The sequence below is a fragment of the Mustela lutreola genome, chromosome 3, assembly GCF_030435805.1.
Source record: "Mustela lutreola isolate mMusLut2 chromosome 3, mMusLut2.pri, whole genome shotgun sequence".
NCBI lineage: Eukaryota > Metazoa > Chordata > Mammalia > Carnivora > Mustelidae > Mustela > Mustela lutreola.
In genome coordinates, this window is record NC_081292.1 from 209,291,221 (window position 1) to 209,316,981 (window position 25,761).

The following is a 25,761-nucleotide window of genomic DNA, read 5'->3' on the forward strand; positions in this document are numbered from 1 at the left end:
TTTCCAATCAACTTTTTATCTTTCCAAACTTCTATTTTACTCAAGGTCTATACCATTCTCCCACCCTGTAGACATCTGTGTTTTCTAGGCTGCTGTGTAACAAAGTGTGACACACTGGTTGGCTTACCATGAAGTGTAATTGTCTCAATTCTGAAGACCCGAAGCTCCACATCAGAACACTGTCCCGACCGCATTCCCTCCAGACCCTGTGGAGGGGGAAGCCGTCCTGCCTCTTCTGAGCCCCTCAGGCTCCCGGCCGTGCTCTGCTGGCCTTGGATGGCAGCCGTGGTTCAACCTCTGCCTCCGGCACGTGGGTCTCTGTCTCTCTGTGTCTTCTCTTTTCTTCTTCTGAGGACGCCAGACACGTGGGATTTAGGGCCCACTGTACTCGGGTATGACCTCATCTTAAGTAATTACATCTTCAAAGGACTTATTTCCAAATAAGGTCAACGTATCATTTTAGGGCACATAACTCAACTCCTAACCATGTCTGGTAGAGGTTACTTCCTCTGTTCATTCCTGAGCCTTGAAAGTCATTTTAAAAATTGTTCTAATACCCTGTCCCACCTGTAGTTAATCAAGCCTTGCATATTTTATATCATGGATTTGCCCCACTTTCTTCATTCCTAGAATAACTATTTCTCCCACCCGCAGTGTAACATTTTTTAACTAGCAGCCTTCGGTCTTACTGCTTCCAGCTCATTTTCGGCTATGTTGTCAGAGCAATGTTCCTGAGACTGACTCATACTTTCTTCTTTTTAGTCACTTATTTAGTCAGCAAGCATTTATTGGACATTGTGCATTGGGCACTGTTCTGCAGGAATGATATAGAGATAAATTAAATGCTGCTTATCCTCAATAAATGCATAACCCAGCAGTGTTTACATGTAAACAAACAAGTGGGTTTGAAGACAGTTGCAGGTGCTCTGCCAGGAGCAGGTGAGGTCCGAGTGCAGAGCAGCCGGACCACATGTGGGAAAGGAGCAAGTGTGCAAATCCTTTTTAGAGGCAGAGCTATTCTTTTTCCCAGAATTCACGACTCTTTTTTCCTGTAAATGGAACCAACCCCTTCTGATATGACACGTTTTCCCTCCTCTCCATGCCTTTTTTTTTTTTTTTAATGTGGTTTCTTCTCCCTTCTCAAGCAGTCTTCCTGACTGCTCAGCTCATCTCAAATGTCTTGCATTTTTCAAGACCTACTTTAGAACCCAGTTCTGTCCAGCCCTTCCCCGCTATGTCGCTCACAGTGATGCCATCTTCTCAAACCTCTTGAACAGGATTCTTCACACCTGCTATCTTACACAAAGGACTTGCTACCTCAGGGAATCTGAGAAAATGGCTATAAATTGATGTGCTAGAAATAAAATAAATGAACTTCTAACTCAGGTATTTGGCACCTTACTTTGTACTGTGTTCTGAATTACAAACTTGCATCCGTGGATGAAGCTCAGGGTCTTTCAAAGTGGGTGTTATACAATGCAACTATGTTTGACTTCCTAAAATGCCAAGACTCTATAATCCAGAATTCTGTACTAAATTTGAAAAGTGGTAATAATTTTGGCTTTGCCGAATTTCCAAATGTTTGTGGAATCAGACCTGGAAAAATTCATTTATACTTCATCCCAACATGGCCAGACTTAGTCATCGGGGCGAATGGTTCCTCCCATGCCGCATGGGCCAGCCCCCGGCCTCTGCTCGGCTGGTTGGCTCCACGGCCGGCCAAGGAGCTGCTCCTCACTCCTCTCCGAGGCACCTACCTGGAGAGGCAATAAGAGGTTTGGAAACAAGAGAGCTGTTGTTTTACCCTCAGGCAAGAGAAGAGAAGGGGGGAAAAAAAGGGGAAGTCATGAGTGAGAGGAAGTGCCTGTAGTCCTTCCGACTCATCCAGGCCGTTGGGCGGAGAGCAGGAGTCCATTGCCAATGACCAGCTATGAGCCAGGAGTGACAATATTATACAGCCTGGAAGTGAGTTTTTGGAAGAAACCGCTTTGGATCCTAGTTTTCTCACTCAAAGAAAAAGAAAAAAGAAAAAACAGAAAGAAAGCAGAAAAACTAAAAGTGTATTAAATTAAAGAAAGGAAATAAAGAAATAACAGAACTGGAATCACAGAATTCTTGATTTTCCTTACCTCCAGCCTACATGAAGTGACCCTCCTAAGTATTTCTCTCCAGCCTGGGTTTGCCTCTATATACTTGGAGAATGTGTTCTAATAGTCTGTTTCTGGACGGTTCCCTCATAGAGGGAGTGAGCTCCTTAAGTGCGGAGGTTGGGGGAGGAAGGAATCCATTAAATCACCTCTGTATTCCCATTATTTGGCAAAGTAACAGATAATACATATTTGCTGAATAGACAGTATTATCAAAATCCATTCATTCTGTTATTTTGGTATTTGTTTCAAGAGCAAATGCATTTACTTTATCATTTGAAAGCATTATATTTTTAAAGCTCTATATTTATTTATTTGACAGAGATAGAGAGGGAGCATGAGCAGAGCAGGGAGAGGGGTAGAGGGAGAAGCAGGCTCCCCACTGAGCAGGGAGATCCCTATTGTGGCCGGACCCCAGGAACATGACCTGAGCTGAAGGCAGAGGCTTAACCGACTGAACCCCCCAGTTGCCCTAACTGGAAAGCATTCTTAATGCCAAAGGTGCCGGAAGACTAAAACACAGAAGGAAGGCTGAAACCCACACAGGGGATCTTGTAACTCTGGCCTTGACGTAAGAGAGCTGTATGGTGTGCATTTGTGGTTTTCTGCTCTCCCACTGATATGCATTCAGAATGTCCCACAGTTTGCAGTACACTTTATTACCATATAGGACCCTGAAGGACAGTCAAATAGGTGATCTATCTGCTCTTAAGATAATTCAGTGTCATTTGGAATTCTATGTTGTCTTTATTCCAAGCTACTTGAAGTCTGCTTTTATAAATACAACTTTCTCCCCCAAATGACTGAAAGTTGTTTTTGTTTTAGAAACTAGAAAATGCTCGGGTTGATGTCCCCAAGAATTAGTTCTAGTTGATTAAGATAAACAGCATTAAGCAAAGATCTTTCAAAACACAGAGGAAGATTTCCAGAGTTGAGTTTATAAAATTTCAATGTGTATGCAGTTTTCCAGAATGTACCATGGGAATACACGTATATGCAAACTTATTTTGTCCTACAAGAAAATTTCAGTACCTTTTGCAGTTTTCGTATATTTTGACTGTTTTTGGCAAGTAAGCTGTGTCCCAAATGTCTCATTTCATGATCCGGAGTGAACTCTTGTATTAGGCAAGAATTCGGTGAAATTCACTGTTTAAGTAAATATTGACTAAATGGATTAAATAATGCCTTCATTTCATTTACCAGATTGACTAATTTATTTAGATTAACTTTTAGCAACAGTTTAAGGCATTTCATTTCACCTAAGAGTAAAGGCTCAAAAAGTAAAGGCACAAAATAGACATAAATTAAATCTAGGTAGATCGGGACTAAAGTGATATCTTAGAATATTTCATTTCACCTAAAAGCAAAGGCTCATATTTTGTTTTTTCCTATGCAGTAATAAACGGAGACACTGAGGCTTGTTTTTCACATATTATAGGAAACAGCCTAGTTACTCTATCTTTTTGTCCAACCTAAATTTTACATACCAGGTTAGCAAATGTCCTAGATCCTTTTCTGATTTCAACACCTGCTAGCCACTATTAGCACGAAATAAGTATTCCATCACTATTTAGGGTTGAATAAATAATTGAAAGTTTTTGAGAACTCTGAATTCTCCTATTGGTATTTTAAGAAAATAGTGAGGGTTCTTTCCTTACATACAGCCATAGTCACAATGTTTTCAGAAATTAACATAGTCACAATGTTTTCAGAATTAAACAATAGTGATAAAATTCAGAGTTTAAACAAAACCAAGGAATAATTTTGAATAATTGTAAATAATTTAAGCTTTTGAAATTTAATAAAGCTTTTCATGTTCATGTTACCTCTACAAAAGGGTGTTTTGATTTGGTCTCCATTGATTTACTTATTAAAGGAAATAACTACTCAAAAGCACATAGATTAACAGGTCAAAATCTTGGATTCCATTTTTTTTTTTTTTTGTATTTTCCTTATCCAATCATAGGATAAGGAGATATCCCTAGTTGAATTCTATGTTTTGCTAAAGAAACTTGCAAACCTTCCTTCTCGGTGTAATAAAAGTATGTAGGAAAAAAACATTATTGTCTTGATTGGCCTCAGCCTCCTTCCCCTCCCCCTCTTCTTCCTCCTCCTGTTCCTTCCCGCTTTGCTTTTTGCTTTTCTTGTGTATTGTTCCCTCTACAAACACAGACATTTCCCAACCAATAGTTCTCCTGTGCATATAGAAAGTTATTAATAACTTTCCTGTAAATATTCCCTGAATATTACTGTGGCAGTTGTCCGGCAATGGGGTTCAGTGCATTGTAGGGCTTGATCTTAGAACTTCAACAAATAAGATGGCCAGTAAATGATCGTGAGTGTGTGTTCTAGAAGGGAAGCTGAACAGGAAGAGATGGATTTAGATTCTGAAACAGTGGTTTTAGTCTTATTTTAAGTAATCTGTTACCTACTCTAGAACTGATTTGAGGAAGGAATGCCAGAAAGAAGGGTAAAACCCATTTTCATTACTGTTCTTTGGTGAAATCACCTTCTAATTTTGTAATAGACACAAAATAGACATAAATTAAATCTAGGTAGATCGGGACTAAAGTGGGAATGATGGGTATTAGGTCAAGTCCCTAAAGAGACCCATGTGGAGAATATTAGAAATTGTGCCTTCAGGATGACAGCAGTAGGGCCCTTCCTCCAGAAGCGAACTCCCAGGGGAAGAGTGCAGAAAGGGACAACCACGTTAGGTCCCCTCTCCAGACTGCAGGGTATTTTAGAATTCTTGATAGTAAAATGAATGGAATCAAAGAGTCATTGAGAACTGCGGAATGTTTCAGTGATTATAAAAGAAATTTCAGTTTGGTCAGGGCAAAGGCAGTGAGTAAAAAGTAAGTCAATAAAGAATAAATTAGAAGAAATAAACTTGACTATGATGTCCGGATTTTCTCTAGAGGCTTAAATCTTCTTTTGTGGCAGGGAATTTTAGAAAAGAAGGCAAAACTTAGTGGCAAAGAAATCATAAGATACAGACTTGAAATCATTCTAAAAATGTTTCATCATATAAAGTGTTAAATTGTATACCCATCTTTTGTTTTTGAGTCTAGTGGACACATAATGTTACATTGTTACAACTGTGTACCTTATGTTGTGTTTACCCCAGGCACAGTTACCCTCCTTCAGTCAGATCTGAGTACCCCATATTGAATATTCTCTTAATACATAAAAATAACTTTTTTTTAAATGAATAAAAGTATATGTTCTTTTCAGGACAAAATATCTGAAATAAATAGCATTAATACATGATATTACCACAATGCCTGGCATTTTAAATCCTTGTAGGTATGGCCCACATTTAAATAGTAGTGAAAAATGAGCCTTTTAAAAAAATTATGTAATAAATACAAGATCAAAGAAAATAGTTTTATATCCAATATGGTCTAGATCTCTCCCTGATATTCTGACAATTGAATATTCAACAAATTAACTCATCAAATACTTATTGAGCATCTACTATGATCCTGACACTATTATAGGATGTTGGGGTATATCACTGGACAAGCCAGAATAAATTCCATCTGTCCCTATAAAGCTATTATTCTATCATGGGGAGACAAACAATAAACATAAATACAATAATATAGTAGGCCTTAAAGTGATAAGTACTATATTAAAAGAAGAAAAGAGCAGGTCCTGGTGGATTGAGAGTGACATGGGTGTGTGTCTTTGTGCGCCAAGTTTCAAAGTTCTCGTGAGGTGGCTAGAAGAGACTTTGTGGGGAAGGTAACACTTGAGCTAAGCCTCGAAGGACAATGTGGAAATCTGGAAAGCAAGTACCATATATGGCTCAGAATCTGCTGCGGGCTTCATGTATCACCAGACCGTAGGAAAGCCCCGATACCACCCATTTGCCAGAAAAATAGCTGGGCAGATTTTTGGTTCTCCTCTTTATTTCCAGCAGTATCATGCTGGGGAGAGACGAACACACCGACTTCATTCAAGGCGATTCAAACCGGTTCAGCATTCAAGTAGGCGCGTTGGCGTAGCCCAGCTGGTGTCGAACTCATGCCCTGAGGGTTAGCATTTGGGACAAGCACTGGGTTTGCGTAGGAATTCCTACTGAAATCCCTAATGTTTTCAGCACAAGGCAGGCTTCACTTTCTTCGTGGTGCTTTTCCAGCTACGCCCCAGCTTGAGCCATGTTTCTGAAGGAAACAAAATCGGTGCCAAACGCATTAGCGGACGCAGTGGGTTTTCCAGGCAACCGTCGAGCGTCGCCTGCGCGTGTCATTCCCGCTTCTCAGTCCGGCCGCAGTCGCTCAGACTTCCCCACACATTGAAGAAACTTCCGTCGCCCCTAACATGAGAAATCTTCCTTTCAATTCTTCCATTTCAACTCAAGTGGAACCAGCAGTTTTCCTTAGCCGAGAAGCCTTCGCAAGGCGCCGGAGAGCTGCCCCTGGGTCGCGGGGGTCCGCCCGCTGCAGACGCGCGTCCGGCCCCGTACGTCTGTCCGGCCCCGTACGTCTGTCCGGCCGCGTACGTCTGTCCGGCCGCGTAGGTCTGTCCGGCCCCGTACGTCTGTCCGGCCGCGTACGTCTGTCCGGCCCCGTACGTCTGTCCGGCCGCGTACGTCTGTCCGGCCCCGTACGTCTGTCCGACCGAAGCGCTGCCGAGCGAGGCCGCGTCTCCTGCTTCTTGGATGTTAGGTCATTTTTTCAGACTTAATTGTTATTGTATCACGTTGGCATGTAACATAGGGTTGTCCTTCGTCATCTGGAAATGTGACTCCGCTCGGGTCATCAGCGTCCGCCTCTTCCCGCTCCGCGGTGCGATGGGGCGGGGCGGGGCGCGACGGAGGGGACAGTGGGTGACCTGCTGCGTCCGACGGCGGAAGCCGGCAGTGGACCGAACCGCCACGGATGCGGACCCGGAGGCCGGCAGGTCCCTTCGCCGTCCCCGGCGGCTGCGGGCGCATCGCGGCTTCGCTGCGGGACCTTCGCGCGGGGAGAGACGACCACGTGGCGCCCCGGCCCCGACCCGAGACCGGGAAGGACGAGCCGCGACGCGCCCACCTCTGGGTCCCCCTTGGATCGACGACGCCCGGAGCAGGGGGACCGAGGGGTCCTCGGAGGGGTTTCGGGACCGAGGCCCGCAGCTGGGGAGGCAGCATCTGGGGTCCGGCGCGGGGCAGCGGACGCGGCCTCGGTGGCCGTCAGAGACTAGAGACACTTCAATAACTAAAGAAGAAACTTTAAATAGAGAAACTTCAGAGAATGTTGGCCCAGACCGTCGTGACCCCGCGGGGCTGGGCGGGGAGGGCGGAAGGGCCGCAGCTTCTCTGAAAATCCGTCGGAAATGGGGGCCGTGGGGGCGCACGCGGCCTTCGCGTCCGGTCGTGCAGGCGTCTGGGTATGAGGGACAACTCGGAGGACCCTCAGGCGACCCTCAATGACCCGTTCCATTCAACACGGGAGTCCCGAGCTGCCCTCCTCTCCGAGACGCGGGGGAAGGGGCAGGTCAGCGTCTCAGTGCGCACCTCAGCGACCCGCCCCTGCCCCTCCCTCCCTTGCGCAGTCGTCCCCCCGCAGATGCGTCCGTCCAAGTCCGATGATCTGACCCTGGCCGTGGAGGTCACTGAGAGGAACATAGTTCTGGCTCCCCAGGAACTTACGGTCCAGTGGGGAAAATTACCGGAACAGACACTGGTCTGAAAAGATTTAAAATGCGTGTGACGTGTGAGGACTCGGCACTATTTCTGCCGGGAAGAACTTCCCTTAACGTCCAGGGAATGATCAGCATAGGCTCAGGAAATTTTATTTCATGGATTTTCCAAAGTGTTTAATAAACCCCAATAATTTACTACACAGAGAGAATCACATCTTTCCTGGGAAGTCAGTGGTTTCAATATGGCCATTTCTGTGCAGGCTTTTTTGTACAAATATGATTCTATAAAGGAATGTGGACCTAGGCTATGGCTGGTAAGTGACCAGCGGTTCTGGGGACGGAATTTCTGATTATCTGTGATAATAAGATGGTAGATTTGGTCTGCCATCTAGTGATTAAAACTGAATTCTTACAACTGCATTTAAAGCACATGAAAGCTTTATGAGAAGACACGTCTTTAAAGATACGTGAGAAACAGGGCACTCGGGTTACTCTGGAGCACAGTGTGGTCGGCTAAAATACATCTCGTTGCTAAGACATCGGTGCCAGGACATTTGTGGTGATGACTTCACCGTGGACTGGTTCAATGCGTTGGAACATGGTAAGGGTAAAAGAACCCTGCAGCTTGGAAGACAAAATTTTTGGAAGTTGCAACACCACAGAAGATCACAAAATAATGGCAGCATTATCAGACATCTACCAGTCCTACCAGTCCTCCTCAATTTTAAGAAAATTTAAGAAAGACCAATAGCAAATGACACGTGTCACAATATTGCAGTTTGGGAATGTTTCTTTAAGATTTTATTTAAAAAATTGCTTACCCACATACTTTAAAACCAGTCATTATTTAAGTTCCAGGCCTTATATCAAGGTTCGTGTTAGCTTGGGTTGATTTTTATGACATGTGTAGAGGAATCAGGACAGTATTGAATCTCTCAGAATGTCACCTGAACATTTCTATTTGTTTTTCGTAATATTGTCATTTATAAAATACTGTGTCATGACAACTTCGCTGCAAATTGTCTACAATTTTGCTTTCTATTTTACTTTTCTTCTCATTGAAGTAAACATCTATGGAGAAAACAGCAGGGCCAACCTAATCATCAGGCACACAACTACCATGTACAAACCCGAGAGGGGCAAGCCACCCTGTATTTTCTACTTGGTGTTTCTTTGTACATGTCTTTCATTCAAACACGAACAATGAGGGTTCGCCGAGGTTTTGGGCCCTCTGTGATGTGTGTGGATCCTTGTGCGGGGGAGGAGAAGACAGGGTTTAGCAGTAAATGTGGTTTTTCATCTCCTTGCCATTTAAAAGCATTCCAACTAACTTTCCACATCATCTTAAATTTAATTATAAATTCTCCGGGGAAAAGGACCAGTGATGACTCATGGTCTATAACTAACTTTTAACATTGTCATTTAAGGAAAGTCCTACAGCGGCTCACTTCTTTGCCCCTGGGTTGAGGTCATGCTGTCTTAAACTTTCAGGAAGAAAGTGACCTTCTCTGAGTTGACACAGAAGAGAGAATGTGTCTTTTTATTCCCACCTCAAAGGAACCACAGAAATCAGGATAAATCACCCCAGAAGAGTCTCTCACACATTTTAATGTTATTTAATTGACAGCATTATTTCACATCAGCTCAGTTTTTGTATTCTCTATTTCTACTTCCCTAATTGTTTATTGAGGTCTACCTCACAATGATAATATGACTTTTTGGAAACAGAACAGATACACTCTCAGGACTGTGCATCCACGTAACTCCCAGGAAATATGTCCAACACCTTTGCCCCTCAGAGTGTGGGAAGGGAGAAGCAAGCTGCTTGAATTACAGTGAGTCTCTTTTTCAGCCAATGGCATTTAGGGTTTGTGACTGGATATTTCTTTCTCAGCCATAAAACTTAATGAACAAAGTTACTCTTCAAGTATTTACCTCACTCACTTGTGCAGTAGACGATAGGTCTAAGTCCATTTCTGTACAGGGTGTGTTTGGTAGAAACGTTCATCATGGATTTACATTGTTTTAAAGTGGTTTTTCATCTAAGAAAAACGGCTTGCCTCACGGCTATTTGATGCACAGATTTCTTAATTTACTTCAAGACAGTCCCGCATTACAGCACGTTAAGGCATGAGTTCTGTTTTCTTCCGGGATTAAAATTCCTAAAATACGCAGAGTCAGTCCTGATTGCATCGGCCATGTGTTTTGTGATAAACTCTTCTGCTGAAGCAGCAGCAGATTAGAAACCAGGCGTCCAGATCATCCTGCGCCCGGCTCGGAAGGCGCGTGTGGTGGTGGAGAGCAGCTCCCTGCCGGCCGCAGGGCTGGGATGAAGGACTGGACACGTGCAGCAAAAGTGTTCCATGGAGTGAGAAGAATGTTGCCCAAGAAAAGCTTTCTAGAGTTAGGGGATGCATATTTGGGTCAACGTCTTTCCCCTGAACTGAAATTTTTATCCGTAGCTCGGCACAGAGTGCATCGGCAAACAAGAAGCTCTTTCTACTGTAAGACTTTTTCTAGTGACAGACAGTCACCACGTTTATTGTGGTGAGCATTTTCTAGTGTATTTGATTGTCGAATCACTACGCTGTACACCTGAAAATAGAATATTGTATGTCAACTACACTTCGATTAAGAATAAAGGAAAATTATAAATACTTTTATATACCAATCACAAATGCCTTTTTAATTTTTATTTTAGTTTTAGCTTTGTACAAAGTTCATGTCCATGCGATGAAGTGAGTGAACCATAATTTAGACTCATGGGCACATTCCTGTCTACCTTTGAACAACTCTTTGTTGAGTGTTGGCTCCCGGCGAGGTGTGGCGTCCAACTGTAGAAATGCCATGATGAACAAGAAAAACTAGTCCTTATCTTCGTGGAATTTACTGGCAAGGGAAGGAGATAAGAGAATAAACAGATAAAAAGAGTAAATTGATACCACTTGTGATAAGTTTGATGAGGGCACTGATTTATCCTGCCTGTTTACATTTTGGAAACTGGTTAATTAGCTGGTGTAGAAACTGGACGGGCGAATGGGCTGGGCAGAGGCTCACTTTTGTCGAGCAGCCGGAACGGTGGGGGCCGGGGACAAGCAGACCACAGCAGTGAGCTCTGTGTGTCTGGAGGGAGGAGGGAGATTGTGCAAGGACACTGGGAAGGGAATCTTTGGGCTTCGGAATTTAAGTAGTTTGGAGGAATCTATAGGAGCTAAGCAAGGATGATATGATCCGTATTGTGATTTAAAATACTGTAGTTTTGTTTCTTAAAAGACACAAAGAAGTAATATATTTCTCTTACAATAATTGTATAATAGAATTGTTATATGTATAAACGTGTGTATGTATTTTCCAAATCGGCATTACATTTTCATCTAAATGTAGACAGTATCTGGCAGATGCTATGTGATAGCATGTATTTTCCAAATCGCATTACATTTTCATCTAAATGTAGACAGTATCTGGCAGATGCTATGTGATAGCTTACCGTACTGCTGTGGTCGTGACTCTCTTTGATGACCTTGGACTGAAGACTACATTGCCCATGTGAGCTTTGCTTGTCCTTTGTGGCTTAGTAAGCACCTGGAGCTCAGCAGACACATCCCATGAAAGGAGACACTGTTTTTCCTTTTCTAGCTTATGTTTAAAGCTAATTTTTAAAAACCCATACACTTTTTTCTTTCTTCACGGAATAAGAATACATATTGTCTTCTGTTGTTGCTGGATTTCCTAATCTAAAGTTTCTAGTGGTTGAAAATCATGTAAGGGTTCACCAAACACAGAAATTATATATTCCCCTTTGAACTATTCTTCTCCTCACCCTTTCAAATTTTTAAAAATGTGATCTTACTGATCTTCCTGTTTTGGGTTACTTAAACCTTCACAATGAAATGTTTTGGGAAACACTACCTGCCATCTACTTTGGATCACTCTCCCCTCCCCTGTCTTACGAGGACGTACATATAGCAATCGTTTCACTGTGAAGCGCACGTCGCTTCGTCTGTAAACGCCCGGACTGAGTCCATCCGTGTTTCACTCCTCAGTAGGTTAGTGCTCAGCCCAGAATGGCTGGACCCACAGGATGATTCACTTTCTTAAGTATTTTCCAAATTCCAAAATTACAGAAGATTACTAACCTCCTTCCCCACCCCCTGCATCTTTTTCTTCTCATTCTAGAAGGATACGGTGAGGAAATAGCCTGCACTCAGAATGGTCAGATGTACTTGAACAGAGACATCTGGAAACCTGCCCCTTGCCAGATCTGCGTCTGTGACAATGGAGCCATTCTCTGTGACAAGATACAGTGCCAGGAGGTACTTGAATGTGCTGACCCTGTAACTCCCCCCGGAGAATGCTGTCCCGTCTGCCCACACACAGCTGGAGGTGGCAACACCAATTTCGGTAAGAATGCTTCAAGCCAACCCAGAACAGCCCAGTGACTCATCATCGTTCCAGTGGCTTTTGCTCTCAGAATTCAGCAACCAAGAGAATAATGAAGCCACTCGTCCGTCCGTGGTGTTGGGAGTTAATGGTTTTTCTCACACCTTATCTAATGTTACTGAGAGGGAGAGGATAATTTCCTGTCTTCTTAAAAACCAGGGGAATTTGGGGCTGAATTTTGTGTGGTTATGTCTAGTTTGAGAATTTCTTATGGTCACTTCATATGGCCATTTGTTACCCCGTGCATGCTGGATGCCTCCGAGATAGTTGTCGGTATTCTGGGAGGTCTATTCATGCCCCAGAGGAGTTCTCGAAAACACATTTGTCTTCTCTGGTGCCAAGTTTGCTCTTGGGAATGGAATAATTATTTCTGATCTACTTTAATGCCAGAGCACCTTCTGTCACATCAGCTCATAAGAGCAGAATGCTTTTACCGATAGCTCAGAAAGACAAGAGAAGGAGATGGATTTCCTGAAGAAAAGAATGAAATCATTTGCTGGTTTTGAAAACTTTTTTTGGAGACAAATGTCTGTGTTTAATATAGACTATGTATTTGAATACATGTGTCAAAGACACATATTAGAGAAAGAAGTTCATATTTATGTGTTTCAATGAATAGGGAAGATTAATATTAAACTCTTAGGTCATTTGCTTCAGCGGTCGTGGATGTTCTAGCGTGGCATGCGTCAGTATCAAGATAGTGCTGAGACTTATTCCCCTGCCCCAAATTCCATTGCAAATAACAACAATCAACCATATTTTCACAAAATATTAGACCCTAATTTATCAGTTCTCCTCTTAGATATCATTCAACAGTAACATTGTGCCTTGAATAAATACCTAAACTCAATTTTTAGCAATGTAGTCAGAAAGACATAATGCAAAGAATTAAAAATATGACACCTAAGGGCTGCCCAAAGCTGATGCAATCTGCTAAGAAGCTCCAGGAACAAAGTAAAATTAAACCTATGGGGCCAAGTTAATAGTATGTTGGGACAATCGTGGCAAAAAACCAAAAACCCAAAACAGTAAAATATGTGACCTTCTGCAAATAGCTGGATTTGGAAAGTCCACTTTGTTCCAAAATGAATAATAAAAACAGCTAGTAACAGAACTGATGCGAAGATACTCTAAGAAAAAAGGCGGGGGAAAAAAAAGAAAAAAGGCGGGAGTGTTTAGCTACATTTACAAAATAAAGAACACACTGGTAAATATATTACCACAGAACTGATTTTAAAAAAATGACCATTCGCCATAAACTAAATAAAACTTAGTGGAGTAATTTATTAAGAAAGGGCTACATTAGAAATACAAAATAATTAATGATGAGGAAAGAGGTAGAAGAAAAAACCAAAAACCATCACAGGGAAATGAAGATGACAGAGGCAAGAACACAGGAAGAATCAATACTGCCATTAAAAAAATAATTACTTTAACGGATCTATGAAAAAAGACCATTTGGTTTTCCTTGTAATTGAAACAAAGATATTTGGCAAAAGTGAAAAAGTATTCTTGACAAAGATGCTTGGTAACTTAGTATCAAATGGCATTTCATTAACATGATGAAATATTTACATCTCAGCTTAAAAGCTTCATACTGTTTAGTACTAGAATTATTTTCTCTAAACTCAGAGACAGAACATGGATATCCATCATCACCACTACAATTTAATATTATTGAATGTACTTGAACAAACAATTAGGTAAGAGAAAAAATTAGAGGTTTAGAAATTAGAAGGAAGGAGGTAAAATGATTAGTTGCAGGAAATATAATTGTGTTCTTATAAAACTTAAAGGGAATGGAGTACAAAACTACTAAAAGAATAATTTTGTACAACAATGCAGTGTAAAATTACAAATTAATAGACTTAGCTATTTACCAACAATCACCCCATAGAATAAATAATGAGAATTAAACATACCTCCTTTGTAATAGCAACAGATAGGATAACATGGCTAAGAACAAACGATATGAAATGTACCAGATCTACCTGAAAAAACTGTAAGACACTACTAACTCAAATGACAGCTTTAAAAAATAGAATGTCTCATTATATTTTTGGTTAGAGGGGCTAGTAATAGAAAAATCAGTAAAAGTGGGCCCCTCTGGGGCATTGAAATCTGGGCAGTAGGGGAAAGTGACAGGATGGAAGGAGATTTTTTTACTCTATAATTGTATATCTTTAATGTATTTTGGTCTTTTAGCCATATGAATGAAACCTACTAAAAAAAAAGGGTCCAAACAATAGAATATTGATTGAAGATAATTCATTACTATTATAATAGTTAATTTTATCATTTAATGAGCTTTAAATGTTATATGAATGGTGTGAGGAATATTTAAGTAATGTTAGAATTTTCCAAAAGGATGTATTACTTTGCCTATTATGGGAATATTGATCTAAAACAACTTTTGAGTTCTGTCTACTGGTAGTAGGGAAACCTGTTTAAGTTAAATTCTGACATCCCAAAAACCTATTACTGAAAATAATAAGAGATTCTCAATAGCTGTTTCTCCTTAAATCAACATGTTTAATGTATTTCTTCTTCTTTTTTTATAGGTAGAGGAAGAAAGGTAAGTTTTGCTTTGCATAGTTTCATTTTTGTGAAGGGTCTTCTTCAGTCTAATACTGTCCACTTGGGAGTGTGCTTTACAGCATTTGAAAGCCTTTTGTAAAGTACAAATTACCAAATATGAATATATGAGATACTTCACTTGTAGATTACGGCTGTCTCTATTTTATTCACTTTGTTAATCTTTGTTGATAGATGTTTCTTCTAGAAGGTTATAAACCCCTTAGGGATTGAGACTATGCCACATTAACCTTCAAATTACTTGCATTTATTGAGATGTCTGGTGGCTCAGTCTGTTAAGTGACCGACTCCTGATTTAGGCTCAAGTTGGGGCCTCAAGGTCATAAGATGGAGCCCTTGTCAGGCTCCGTGCTGGGTGTGGGACCTGCTGAAGATTCTCCCTTTGACCCTTTGACCCTCCCCACCTCCCTCTCTTAAAAAAAAAAAAAAAAAAAAAAAAGAGAAGAAGAACAACAACAAATTGCATGTATTTATTACTGTGCTTAGTATATACCTTACACGCATTGGAAGTTCAGTAACTGCTTCGTTGAAGGAAGGAAGGAGGAAAGGGGGAGATGTCGTACCTACCGTAGGGTTGTGGCCCCTCTTCTGTTGGTTGGACAAGTAAATATTCACTTAAAAGAAGTAACTGAGCACTTGACCAAACACACATCACCTTTTCTTCTCTCCCCTTCCCCCAGTTCAAGGAGCCTAAAGCATAATCCCAGAAACAATCCTTACACTCAAGAGGACAATGGTATAGTTTAGCCTTGACCCTAGATAGAGCTGGCCACTTCAGCCACTTGTCTTCTGGATGTGGATCATCCCCTGAGTGGAGAGGGTTCCATTCCCTTGAAACTGGTTCAGTTTTCCAGTTAATTTGAAAATGGTGGCCTTTGTTTCAGTCTTGTCAGGGATCAGGAATGGACATGGGCAGTGATCCTGAGTTTCACAGCAAATACCAGGCAGATCACCACCAACTTTAAACTGCCTTTACTTTTACATATGGTGGAGCTTCAGTAAGGTGAAAATCAGATACTCAGATAAAGCAATGCTATACATTCATGGTCAGTGAAAGCGATGCTATCAAGTGATGCTATCCTGCACTTTTTAATTAAAAGGGAAATAAAGTGTCTTACTGGGAATAAATATCAACGAAGTCATTTAGATTTGAATATATGTCAAAGGAGCAGATCTACAAATACCAGCTCACATTTAATTTACATCTGAAATTAAATCGGAGATTTCCCAAAGGCAGTGTAGCTGGGAGGGGACACTCGAAGCCGCTGCCGGTTTACCACGTCCTCGTTATGTGCTGACCATCATGACCGTCGATTATTATCAGGTGCCATCAGAACTGTCAGAGCAGAGCAATGTAATAAGAAGTTTTGCGCTTCTTTCATATATTAATCTTACTTATCATTCATTCATTCGTTCATTCTTGTTAACTCCCAAATAAGTACTGAGCCTTTGTCATATCTCTGAATGAGGCCAATGTTACAGATGATGCAATGGTGGGAAAACACTCGGATGGTCTCCATGGTAACGCCATCCTGCAAGAGTGGGGAGGCATGTCCATGTGGCATTAAGTGGTGAGTAACAGGCAAGAAGCAAAATGAAGCTGTAATTCTCACCCAGTTCTGAGTATTTGAATGTTAAATTTACCAGTGGGTATGAAAATCAAATTTAGGAAAACCTTAGACAAATGATCATTCCATGTAAATTAACTTATTCAAAGCCCATATTTAAAAAAGCAATTAATGCTTACATTTGTGGCTTATTTCCAAAATAAGAATCATTATTGAATCATTAGAAAAATGTATTATCAGAACCTAAAAATGGAGCACTTAATCCCATATCAAGTATTGTGGAACAACAGAAAGTTCATAATAAGATAACTGAAGCCTCCCAATTTAGCTGAGAAAGGTATCCATGAGTTCTATTCTCCTCAACACAGAGGAAGAGCGAGGGCTGCATTTTAATTGCTGGTCTCTTGAAATGGAGATTTTCCAACCATTCTTAGCAAACTATTCCACTTTTCTCTGTTTGGCTGAAATAATTTCTCTTCGCTTTTGACTTGTTTTTCTAGATTTGTTCTAGAAAGGAACACTATTTTCAGCATTATTCTCATAAGGTCCTTTAGACATTGGGCACGGATTTCTCTACCCTTTCTAAACAATTCAAATTCTTTCAAACATCTCAAGGAAAGCTCTTACAGCTCTAAAGAGGCTAATTTTTATTACTTTCTGGTTATGTAAAAATAGGAAGACCCCAGGTAGAAGTTAGAAGACTTGGAAATGCAGAAGTAAGCCTGCCCTGTTTTGCTGCCCATGGTTGGGGATCCCTTTCTTCTAGCCTTTCTCTTCGTGTCCTTTAGACTCTTGAATCTACTCAGGCAGTACCCCCTCCTGCTTGGGAGAGCCATTTCCCACTGCTGAACTCTAACCTGAGCATTGGAATCAGCAGGGGTAGTCAGGGTATGGTTCTGCCATCAAATCCCTTATTAAGACTATGAAGATTCTAAAAAAAAATTTTAAATTTAACTTTACAAGATTTTGTCAGATGTGAAGTACAACTGGAAGGATATAATTAAATCGTACCTTTCCGGAGTATGTTTAGGTGGTCTAGATCAAGAGCCTGAAATATTTGTATGATCTTTAACACACAACTTTAATTTCTAGAGATCATCTTAAGATATCAACTTGAGACACTACACAGATGTTTATGAACAAAGATACTCATCGTAGTGTTATTTGTTTATTTTTTTTTAAAGATTTATTTATTTATTTGACAGGCAGAGACCACAAGTAGGCAGAGAGGCAGGCAGAGAGAGAGGAGGAAGCAGGCTCCCCGAGGAGCAGAGAGCCCGACTCGGGGCTCGATCCCAGGACCCTGGGACCATGACCTGAGCCGAAGGCAGAGGCTTAACCACTGAGCCACCCAGGTGCCCCCATAGTGTTATTTTTAATTGTAAAAATGAAACTGTAATCAAAGAGTCAAATGCTGAGGCCCTGAGGAGGTGAACCAAGTTCAGGTACGTCACGGAAAACTGAGAATACAAGAATGTTGAAAGAAGTTGTCTCCTGAGTGTTGAGCATGATATTTAGTTCCTCTATTTTTAGAATTCCCTATTAACCCACATTATTTTTATTTATTTATTTATTTATTTTTAACCCACATTATTTTTATAATCAGATAAATCATATCAATAAATCAGAGCAATATATGTGAAAAGAGAAATTAAATAAAATAGAATTCATTACTTTTTCTACATTTCGGATACAATCCTTAAGGTATGCATAGTCTGCACTGGCCCAGTACAAAGCATTATTTCATACTATGTTAGTGGAAATTAATACGTTCAAGAATTTATTGAGGATTTCTGAGTGTCAGACTGAGGATATAAAGTAGATTGATCATGACCTTGGGGACACCAACATCTCTTGGGAGGCAAACTCCAAAATAAATAATACAAGTAAATATATGGTAAAATAGAGGAATCTAAGGTACAATTCATCCAATAGTATTTGATCTATGTACCTGAAATCATGCTATGAGAATACAATTTTTAAGAAACCGAAGTTCTAAGAATGTCGTGTACATGTCTTATATTTGCTGCATCTATTAGAAAAGCCAATTCAACCGCCTGGTGTTACTTCCCTTAAGTTATAGTTGTTTACTGTGTTATTTTTATTTTCCTATTCAGTTCATGTTTTTTGTAGATTTTCATCAGATATTGGGAATCGACTAACCAACATCACTATCTCCTTCCTGCTCACCTCCCTTCCTTCCTTCTTCCCTTTCTTTCTGAGGATGAGCAAATTTATCTCTTGTAACTTCTCAGATTCCTCCATGAGTTTTAGAAAGGGTGGCAAGAGTTTTAGAAATGCCATCGTAGTCACTAAAATCTAGGTGGCATATAGTATGGTGAAAATTCAGACATATCCAAATGTTGGGTTTCCTTTTGAGTTTTCAGTCTTTGGGCAGTTTTCCTACAGTGCTTTGACTTTAGAGATTTCAGGACAAGTATCTTCTGGTCTAGTCAATACATTAGGTTTGTTCACTGTAAAAACTAAAGTGAAATAACTTTATGCTTTTCAAACACTGGTTGATATTTTTGTGTCTTTCAGATGTCTTTCTTTTTCATCAATAATGCTGACTACTGCAAATACTGTTTCTTTTATCATTTCCTTCTCGCTTTACATTTTTTAAAAAAGATTTTATTTATTTATTTGAGACAGAAAGTGTGTGAGTGAGAGGGAGAGCAGGAGCAGGGGCAGAGAACGGGAAAGCAGATCCCCTGCTGACCAGGGAGCCGGACCTGGGGCTCGATTCCGGGACCTCAAGATCATGGCCTGAGCGGAATACAGATCCTTAGCCAACTGAGTCACCCAGGCACCCACTTTTTACTTTTCCTACATTGAAATTCCCAGTGTTTATATGGAATATTCTAGTAAGATATGATTGGGTTCAACAAACTATTATATTTTGATAATTGAACATCTTTTTGCTTCACAGGGACAAAAAGGAGAACCAGGATTGGTGCCTGTTGTAAGTATATGTGTTATTTTTCCTCGTATCTTTGATAAACTTCTAGTGTAGCGTATATTAGTGCTTACATACCTACTCTCATAGAAAAGGAAATCAGTTATTTTATAACCAAGTTTTAGTATAAGACAAACAAACCAAAAGAGATGATTCTTTAATACAATATTTAATGTTTGTTTATCACAATATTCCTGACTTTTCTTGTCCCATGACTGAAAGTGGACATCAGGGTTTTACAAAGTTAAGCACATTATATATGGATGTAAAACGGTAGTTGAGATGTATATCTTTTACAGCATAAATAGCCATGTAATCCACGCAGAAGGCAGGATTTAATGGTCCACATTTCTGAAAACATGTCTTGTCAGTATCCTGATTGACATTCCATATTTTGTAAGAATTCCTAAGATTTACCTAGACTTGTGCATGATCAAAAAGTGTATTTTAAGTAGGATGAAAACCCTTTAGCCGCCAGGCTCATGATTTCAAAGGAGTTGCCATCACTCTGTCAGTGCATGTTGATTTATTCGACAGCGTTTGCAGTTTGCTTTGCCTTGAAAATGGCCTGTTTTTAATAAAGATTACCTAAAAAGTAAATCATTCATTTGTTGTCTTTCATTTAAAAACTCTTACACGTACTTACAGTTTTAAGAGCTGTTTTAAGAGCTTTAGAAGTATTTATTTGTCTGCACAACAGCTCTGCTAGGGAGGTAGTTTTAGAATCCTCATCACCATTTTACAGGAGGAAATCAGGCACAGAGAGGATAAGTCCAAGGTCATGTCACTGGGAAGGGGTCAGGTTAGTTGGGATTTGAACCCAGGCCTCTCGTCTGCAGTGCTGTTGCTCTCAGGCAGTGTAAAATACTCCTGCCCTGTATTAGAGTTTAAATTAGATAATGTCCTAATGCGTACTCAAAGAGGACATGGGCATCAACTGACAACCTCCATTTGCTCTAAAAAAATTCACTGGGATTTTTGTCGTTATTTTTACTTGTTTGACTATTGATTTTTTTAAAACTCTGTTGAAACTCCCTGTTTACAGATTATCTTGTTTATCGTTTAGGTTACAGGCATACGTGGGCGTCCAGGACCAGCAGTAAGTATTTTCTTCCAACTTTGGTGGGACTCTTAAGTTCTTAGAGATACTGAAAATCTTTGTGAATATTAAACCCATCACAAGACAATAGAATGTAAAACCATGAGGCTTGGCTTCTTGAAACCTTTGGTTTTGAAACATCTTCATGTTTAAGTGTTCCTTCGCATCAGTGAATGATGCATAAAAGATCATTTCATTCTGAAATTGGTGAACCCTATTATTCCTTTGGGTTAGTGCCACTATTGGTTCTGTGAAAGGCAAAGTGATCTGTTGTTACATCATTAATTTTAGATTGGCTTTACTCATGGAAATTAGGGCACACCGGTCTATTGTTTGACAATGATTAAAGGTAAACTACTTTATCTGTTTAATGAAACAAACTATTAATTTCATCTGTTAATGAAATTAAAGCGTATTTCCATAGAATTTGAGAGATTACACATCAGAATAGCATATTACTGATTTAGCCTGAAAGATTACTGATTTCAGGTTTGGAGTAGTGGTAGCATTCCTAGGTAACTAGATGGAGAACACACACGTACCTTCCCTCAGACCGCTGATAATTTGGGGTTTGCACATCTGTGTAGTTCTAAAAATCCAAACTGTGAGTTTTTGTGGCCATCAGTCCGTGGCAAAGGCTTGCTTGGGACAAGACAGCATAAATGAACCTTGTAAGTTTTGCTGTTATCGTGCAAGTAATATACTCGGCTCACTGGGCCCCACGAGGCTATGATATACACTTAATTCTTTAATTCTTTACAGGCCTCTAACCCTCGTGGCTGACATAAACAGCCTATCTGTGTGCACAGAGCTTTTGTAGGCACATGGCTTTACTTTCTAGAGTCTTCAACTGAAGACGAGTTAGAAGAGTGATATTTCTGTTTTTCAGTTTTCTTAGACGAGCAGACATTTAAAACAAAGGCATGTGAGGTATGTGTGTTTTGCAGTCATAGTCCTCATTTTCTGTTTCAGGGACCTCCAGGATCACAAGGACCAAGAGGAGAGAGAGGCCCAAAAGGAAGACCTGTAAGTCGACAGCAGAGCCGCCTCTTTTGTGAGCTGTGCCCGGTACCCAGCAAGCGCATCGAGCCACATTCCCTGGGCGCAGCACACAGTTGGTGGCACTGTTTCTCTCTCAGCTCTATCAGACGGGGCAGAAGTCAGGTCATGAAGTGATTGTGTGTCTTTTCTGATTCAGAGGAAATGTCACATGGTAATAATGTAGTGATGCCCTATTACCTTTGTAGGTAACTCAAATGGTGTTTCTTCTTCAGGAGGTCATACTAAAAGTAGAACCTAAGGAAACATCCTGAATACCTCATGTTTTCAGCAGTTGTAAATCACGAGTGAACAATGCCAAGAACGTACGGTTGAGATAAAACAGCCAGTTCTGTGATCAGTAGTTGCTCCAGGAATAACCGAACTGGATATAGGAAAAAACTATCAGAGGACGAAACGTTCTGTCAAACAGTTGTGCAATCAATTGATTTCCCAAGAAACCCTCTACCTTTTTTTACTGCATAGACGTTTCAGAGTCTTGAAAGGAACCATTTAAAAAAATCAACAAATCCATTACCAGAACAAAGGAAACACCTTTAAATTTAAACGATCAACTTTATACCCTTGAGATAAAACATGAGGAGATTATCAAATACATGCCAGTTGTGTTTTTCTTATTACCAAGTCCTAGGAGAGCACGTCTTCTTTTTAGATCTTCCCTTAGAAACTGATGTCTTTCATACATTAAATGAGTGCGTTGATTTTTCTGTTGCTGTTATCATCATATGTTTTCATCAGAAAAACGTGTGCTGTTCAGTCTTCTCATGATAGCTCCTAAGTTTAACTCTCTAGATTTTCGACCTTCCAAACCTGTGTTTATCCATATTTAGGTGGGAGAAATAGACAGGAAGGAATTGCAAGGAAGCAACAAACAACCTTGAATTTATAAATAAAGAAAAATATCGCTAGGAATTCGTGCCACTTTGATGTTATTTTATGCTTCTGCCCCTCTGAGCAAGTAGAGCGTGAGGACAGTACGTTCTTCAGACTGGGGCTGGAGTTAGGGATACGACAGTGCCCCCAGGAAACGGGGCTCGGTCCTCCAGGTGTGTAGGAAGGCTGTGTTCTGACGACCTTACTGCTGTGCTACGAAGCTGCCCCACCAGTGTCGGCAGCCGGAGCACCGTCAGCGGCCCTGCAGATGTCTGCCCAGGGTCGAGAATGACAGAAGCGGATAGGAGACGATTTCCGTTACGGGAAGCCTAGGGGGCCGTGCGGGAAATGATGTGCATCCGTGTACTCGCGCCCTCGTAACTGGTAACACGGAGCCCAGGTCTAGGTGGGCGTTACTACGGAAAGGCGGGCGGACCTTCAGAATTCTTTGTGAGGACGCCCGAGTCTGCTCTGACCCCATCTTCTCCACTTGACATAGTGTGTGATGCGCTCCACTGCCTGTCTCGGTTAGCAATGAGACACTCAGGGAGGACTCGGGTGTGTGTGTGTGTGTGTGTGTGTGTGTGTGTGTGAGAAAGGAGTAGCTATTTATTTGGAATTAATAATCTTGACAGATGCCCAAACAGGACATCTGTTCCTCTCTTAACCCTAACAAGCAGTGGTGTGATGCTAAGTGTTTAACTGACTCGCGACAAAGTAAATAAATAAGACGTGCCTGGACTTCTGCTGAGTTTCCTGGGGTAAACGCTTCCGACATGGCCAGTTCCAACATGCCAGCAAGATCCTGGCGTGACGCCACGAAGTACCCGCAGGCAGAGTACTTTGCCTCAGTCCCAACACCCGGAGAAGCTGCTCAGCAGACGAGGGCTGTGGTGGGCAAATTGGGGGGCACTGCTGCACCCTTAAGTGCGTTTCCCCCCCGCTTGCGTTGGCACAGAAGCCACCGTGGAAAGGCGCTACATGTTGGTGTTGGGGGCCACGTAATTCCTCCACGTCGTGGGAGGGTTGGCAGCGTTTCGGATTTCTACCCACTAGATGCCCGTGGCGGCACCTGTGCTCCTCCATCTCTTGTGGTAACTGGAATGTCTCTTGATGTCACCCGTGTCCCCCCGGGGGAGGGAGCAAAAGTGCTCAGGACAGAACCACTGCTGTAGACACGCTCACGAAGCCTCCGTTCCCAGCCGAGGACCCCTGGGGCTGTGTCTCGTGTGTCCTTGGGTTTAACCAGGTTCACCTGGTGACTTCACAGTGACAGACCGGCAGTCCCCAGCAGACGGAGGTGGCGCGCGAGTTCTAACCGCACGTGACGTTTAGCCCCTGTGGGTCTGTCTCCTCATCCGCAAAATGGGAAACGTGCATCTGACAATCCTACCAACTCTAACGTGTGTGTGCGTGTGTGTGTGCGTGTGCGTGTGCGTGTGCGCGCGTCTGTGTGTGCATGCGTGTCTGTGTCCGCGTCTGTGTGTGGGGTGTGGGGGTGTGGGGGTGTGCACGAGTGTATCTGCGTGTGCATGAGTGTGTGCGTGCTCGTGCTGTGGTGAACACTCCTCTGTGCTGGTGGACGTTTAAAGGCCGCCACCTCGTGGCCGCCTGTCAGTACTTCCCACTGCGGCCGCGGCCGAGATCCGTGCTGGGACTGGGGGTTGGGCGGGAAGGAGAACAGAGAATATTTACCTCAGTATAAATGTACACAATTCGGCTCACTTGGAAATATGAAAATACGCATTTTAATGTGTTCCCAAATTATAGTTTTTGTTTTCAGGGTCTATCCGTAAAACTGCTCATCAACTGTTTTTCTGACCTTCACTTCTAGTTGTGTTCACTTGATTTTGGATACTTTTCATACATTTTTATTAATTTTAATCTCAGTTCGCATAAGATTCAGTCCCGTAGTCAACATAGAGGGGATGCCTTGGAGGCGCAGAATGCATGTGGAGTCGGCAGAGAAGCTGTCCTCAGAGCGGACTTAATTAATCGCAGAGCGATGCAGAAAGGACTTGACTTTTGAGGACGAATATTACCCAAACTTCTCTCTGCTCTCATGGGCACCACATGTAGTTGTTGGTGTTGTCTTCAGAAATCCCCCTGGGAGCAGAGATGTCGTGGCTCACTTTTTGTGTCCGATAACATCTGGTTGTCAGTTAGCAACTTCACATTTCAAAAAGACACAGTTTTGCACACCAGCCTCCTTGAGTAGACCTGGTGGCGGGTGTTTCGGTGCCGCCGTTGACCGTAGGAACCTCCGGCTGGTGCGGCTCCCATTCCTGTGACCAGGAACCCCACACGGCGACAAAAACCCACCTCTCGCCTGTAAGAACAGTTCGGTGAATTGACGGTGGTTTAGCAGTTAGTGTTTGACTTGGTAAAGGAGGAGAATGATTCTCTAAGAAGTGAGTCTCTAAGTGTGAGTTTTTCAGATTATCTCCTTCTATTTGAATAGACAAGTTCGCCTATATTCCTCCGTTCCTAGAAGTGAACGTAGCTCTGTGAATCCGTCTGAATGCTTGAATATACTAATTACTGAACAGCTATTCTGCCACTGCCCCAAAGCCAGCATGCAAACTGCCCCTTTCCCACCTCAGCGTGTTTCTTCCTGCGGTCCCGGCTCACATTCTGATGACGTGTGAGCCCCGAGGTATTCCCATGGTCAGGCATGAGAAGCGGCTTCTTCTAATAAACTCCAATTCACTCACCATATCTTTCTTGATCCGCACTGTTAATCATAAAAATCATACTGACTTTTCAGTTCTTCGGTCCCTTCTTCCCTGTGAAAGTCTGCCAAGACTCTTGAGGGTTAAAAAGTCAGAAAATGCTTCACAAGACTCGTGGGAGTGATGAGGCCGGGGGTGGAGCGTTTCCAGAACTGAGGACGTGGCTGTCCGCCCAGGGGCCGTCAGAATGCGCCTGGAGCTGGGTGGAGCTTGGCAGGGAGACGTGGTCGCTTCTCTGGGAACTAGGCTTGGCTGGGGGCACTGGGCCTTTCCCTCCGTTTCTCACTGGTCTGCTCGACCTTGGGGGGTGGGAAGGAAAATAAAGTAGGCCAGACTTGAAGAAAGAGGACTGAAATGTGAAAATATAATGACATGCATTGTGTTGACTGTGTGCCAAGAACTGTACAAAACGTTAAAACATGAGAAAGTGGAAACCCATAAACCCCCGTCCAGGGTCTTTCAGATGTTTTTTGGGTGGGAGGTTGTGCGGGCGCACACTGTGATCTAAGACGGACAAGTGAATGCAGAGATTTTGGGTAAACACCACAAAACCAACCACCTAGGGAAGTTTATTCTGGAATGCCGGTGAACGGAATACCATTTTATAATTTCCCAAGAAGGCTCATTCCTGGGGATTTAATACATCAAAAGTCAAATG

At 41.9% G+C, this 25,761-nt stretch overlaps 1 protein-coding gene across 2 annotated transcripts in view; it reads left to right on the forward strand.

The window, feature by feature from the left end:
• The window catches only part of COL5A2 (collagen type V alpha 2 chain), a 137,419-nt gene that overhangs the window by 57,588 nt on the left and 54,070 nt on the right, over positions 1-25,761 (forward strand). For both annotated transcript variants that reach the window (XM_059168630.1, XM_059168629.1), the window contains exons 2-6: positions 11,958-12,182; positions 14,783-14,796; positions 19,314-19,346; positions 20,407-20,439; positions 21,412-21,465. In XM_059168630.1, the coding sequence (XP_059024613.1) occupies positions 11,958-12,182; positions 14,783-14,796; positions 19,314-19,346; positions 20,407-20,439; positions 21,412-21,465 (359 nt within the window). The remainder of the gene's footprint in view (positions 1-11,957; positions 12,183-14,782; positions 14,797-19,313; positions 19,347-20,406; positions 20,440-21,411; positions 21,466-25,761) is intronic.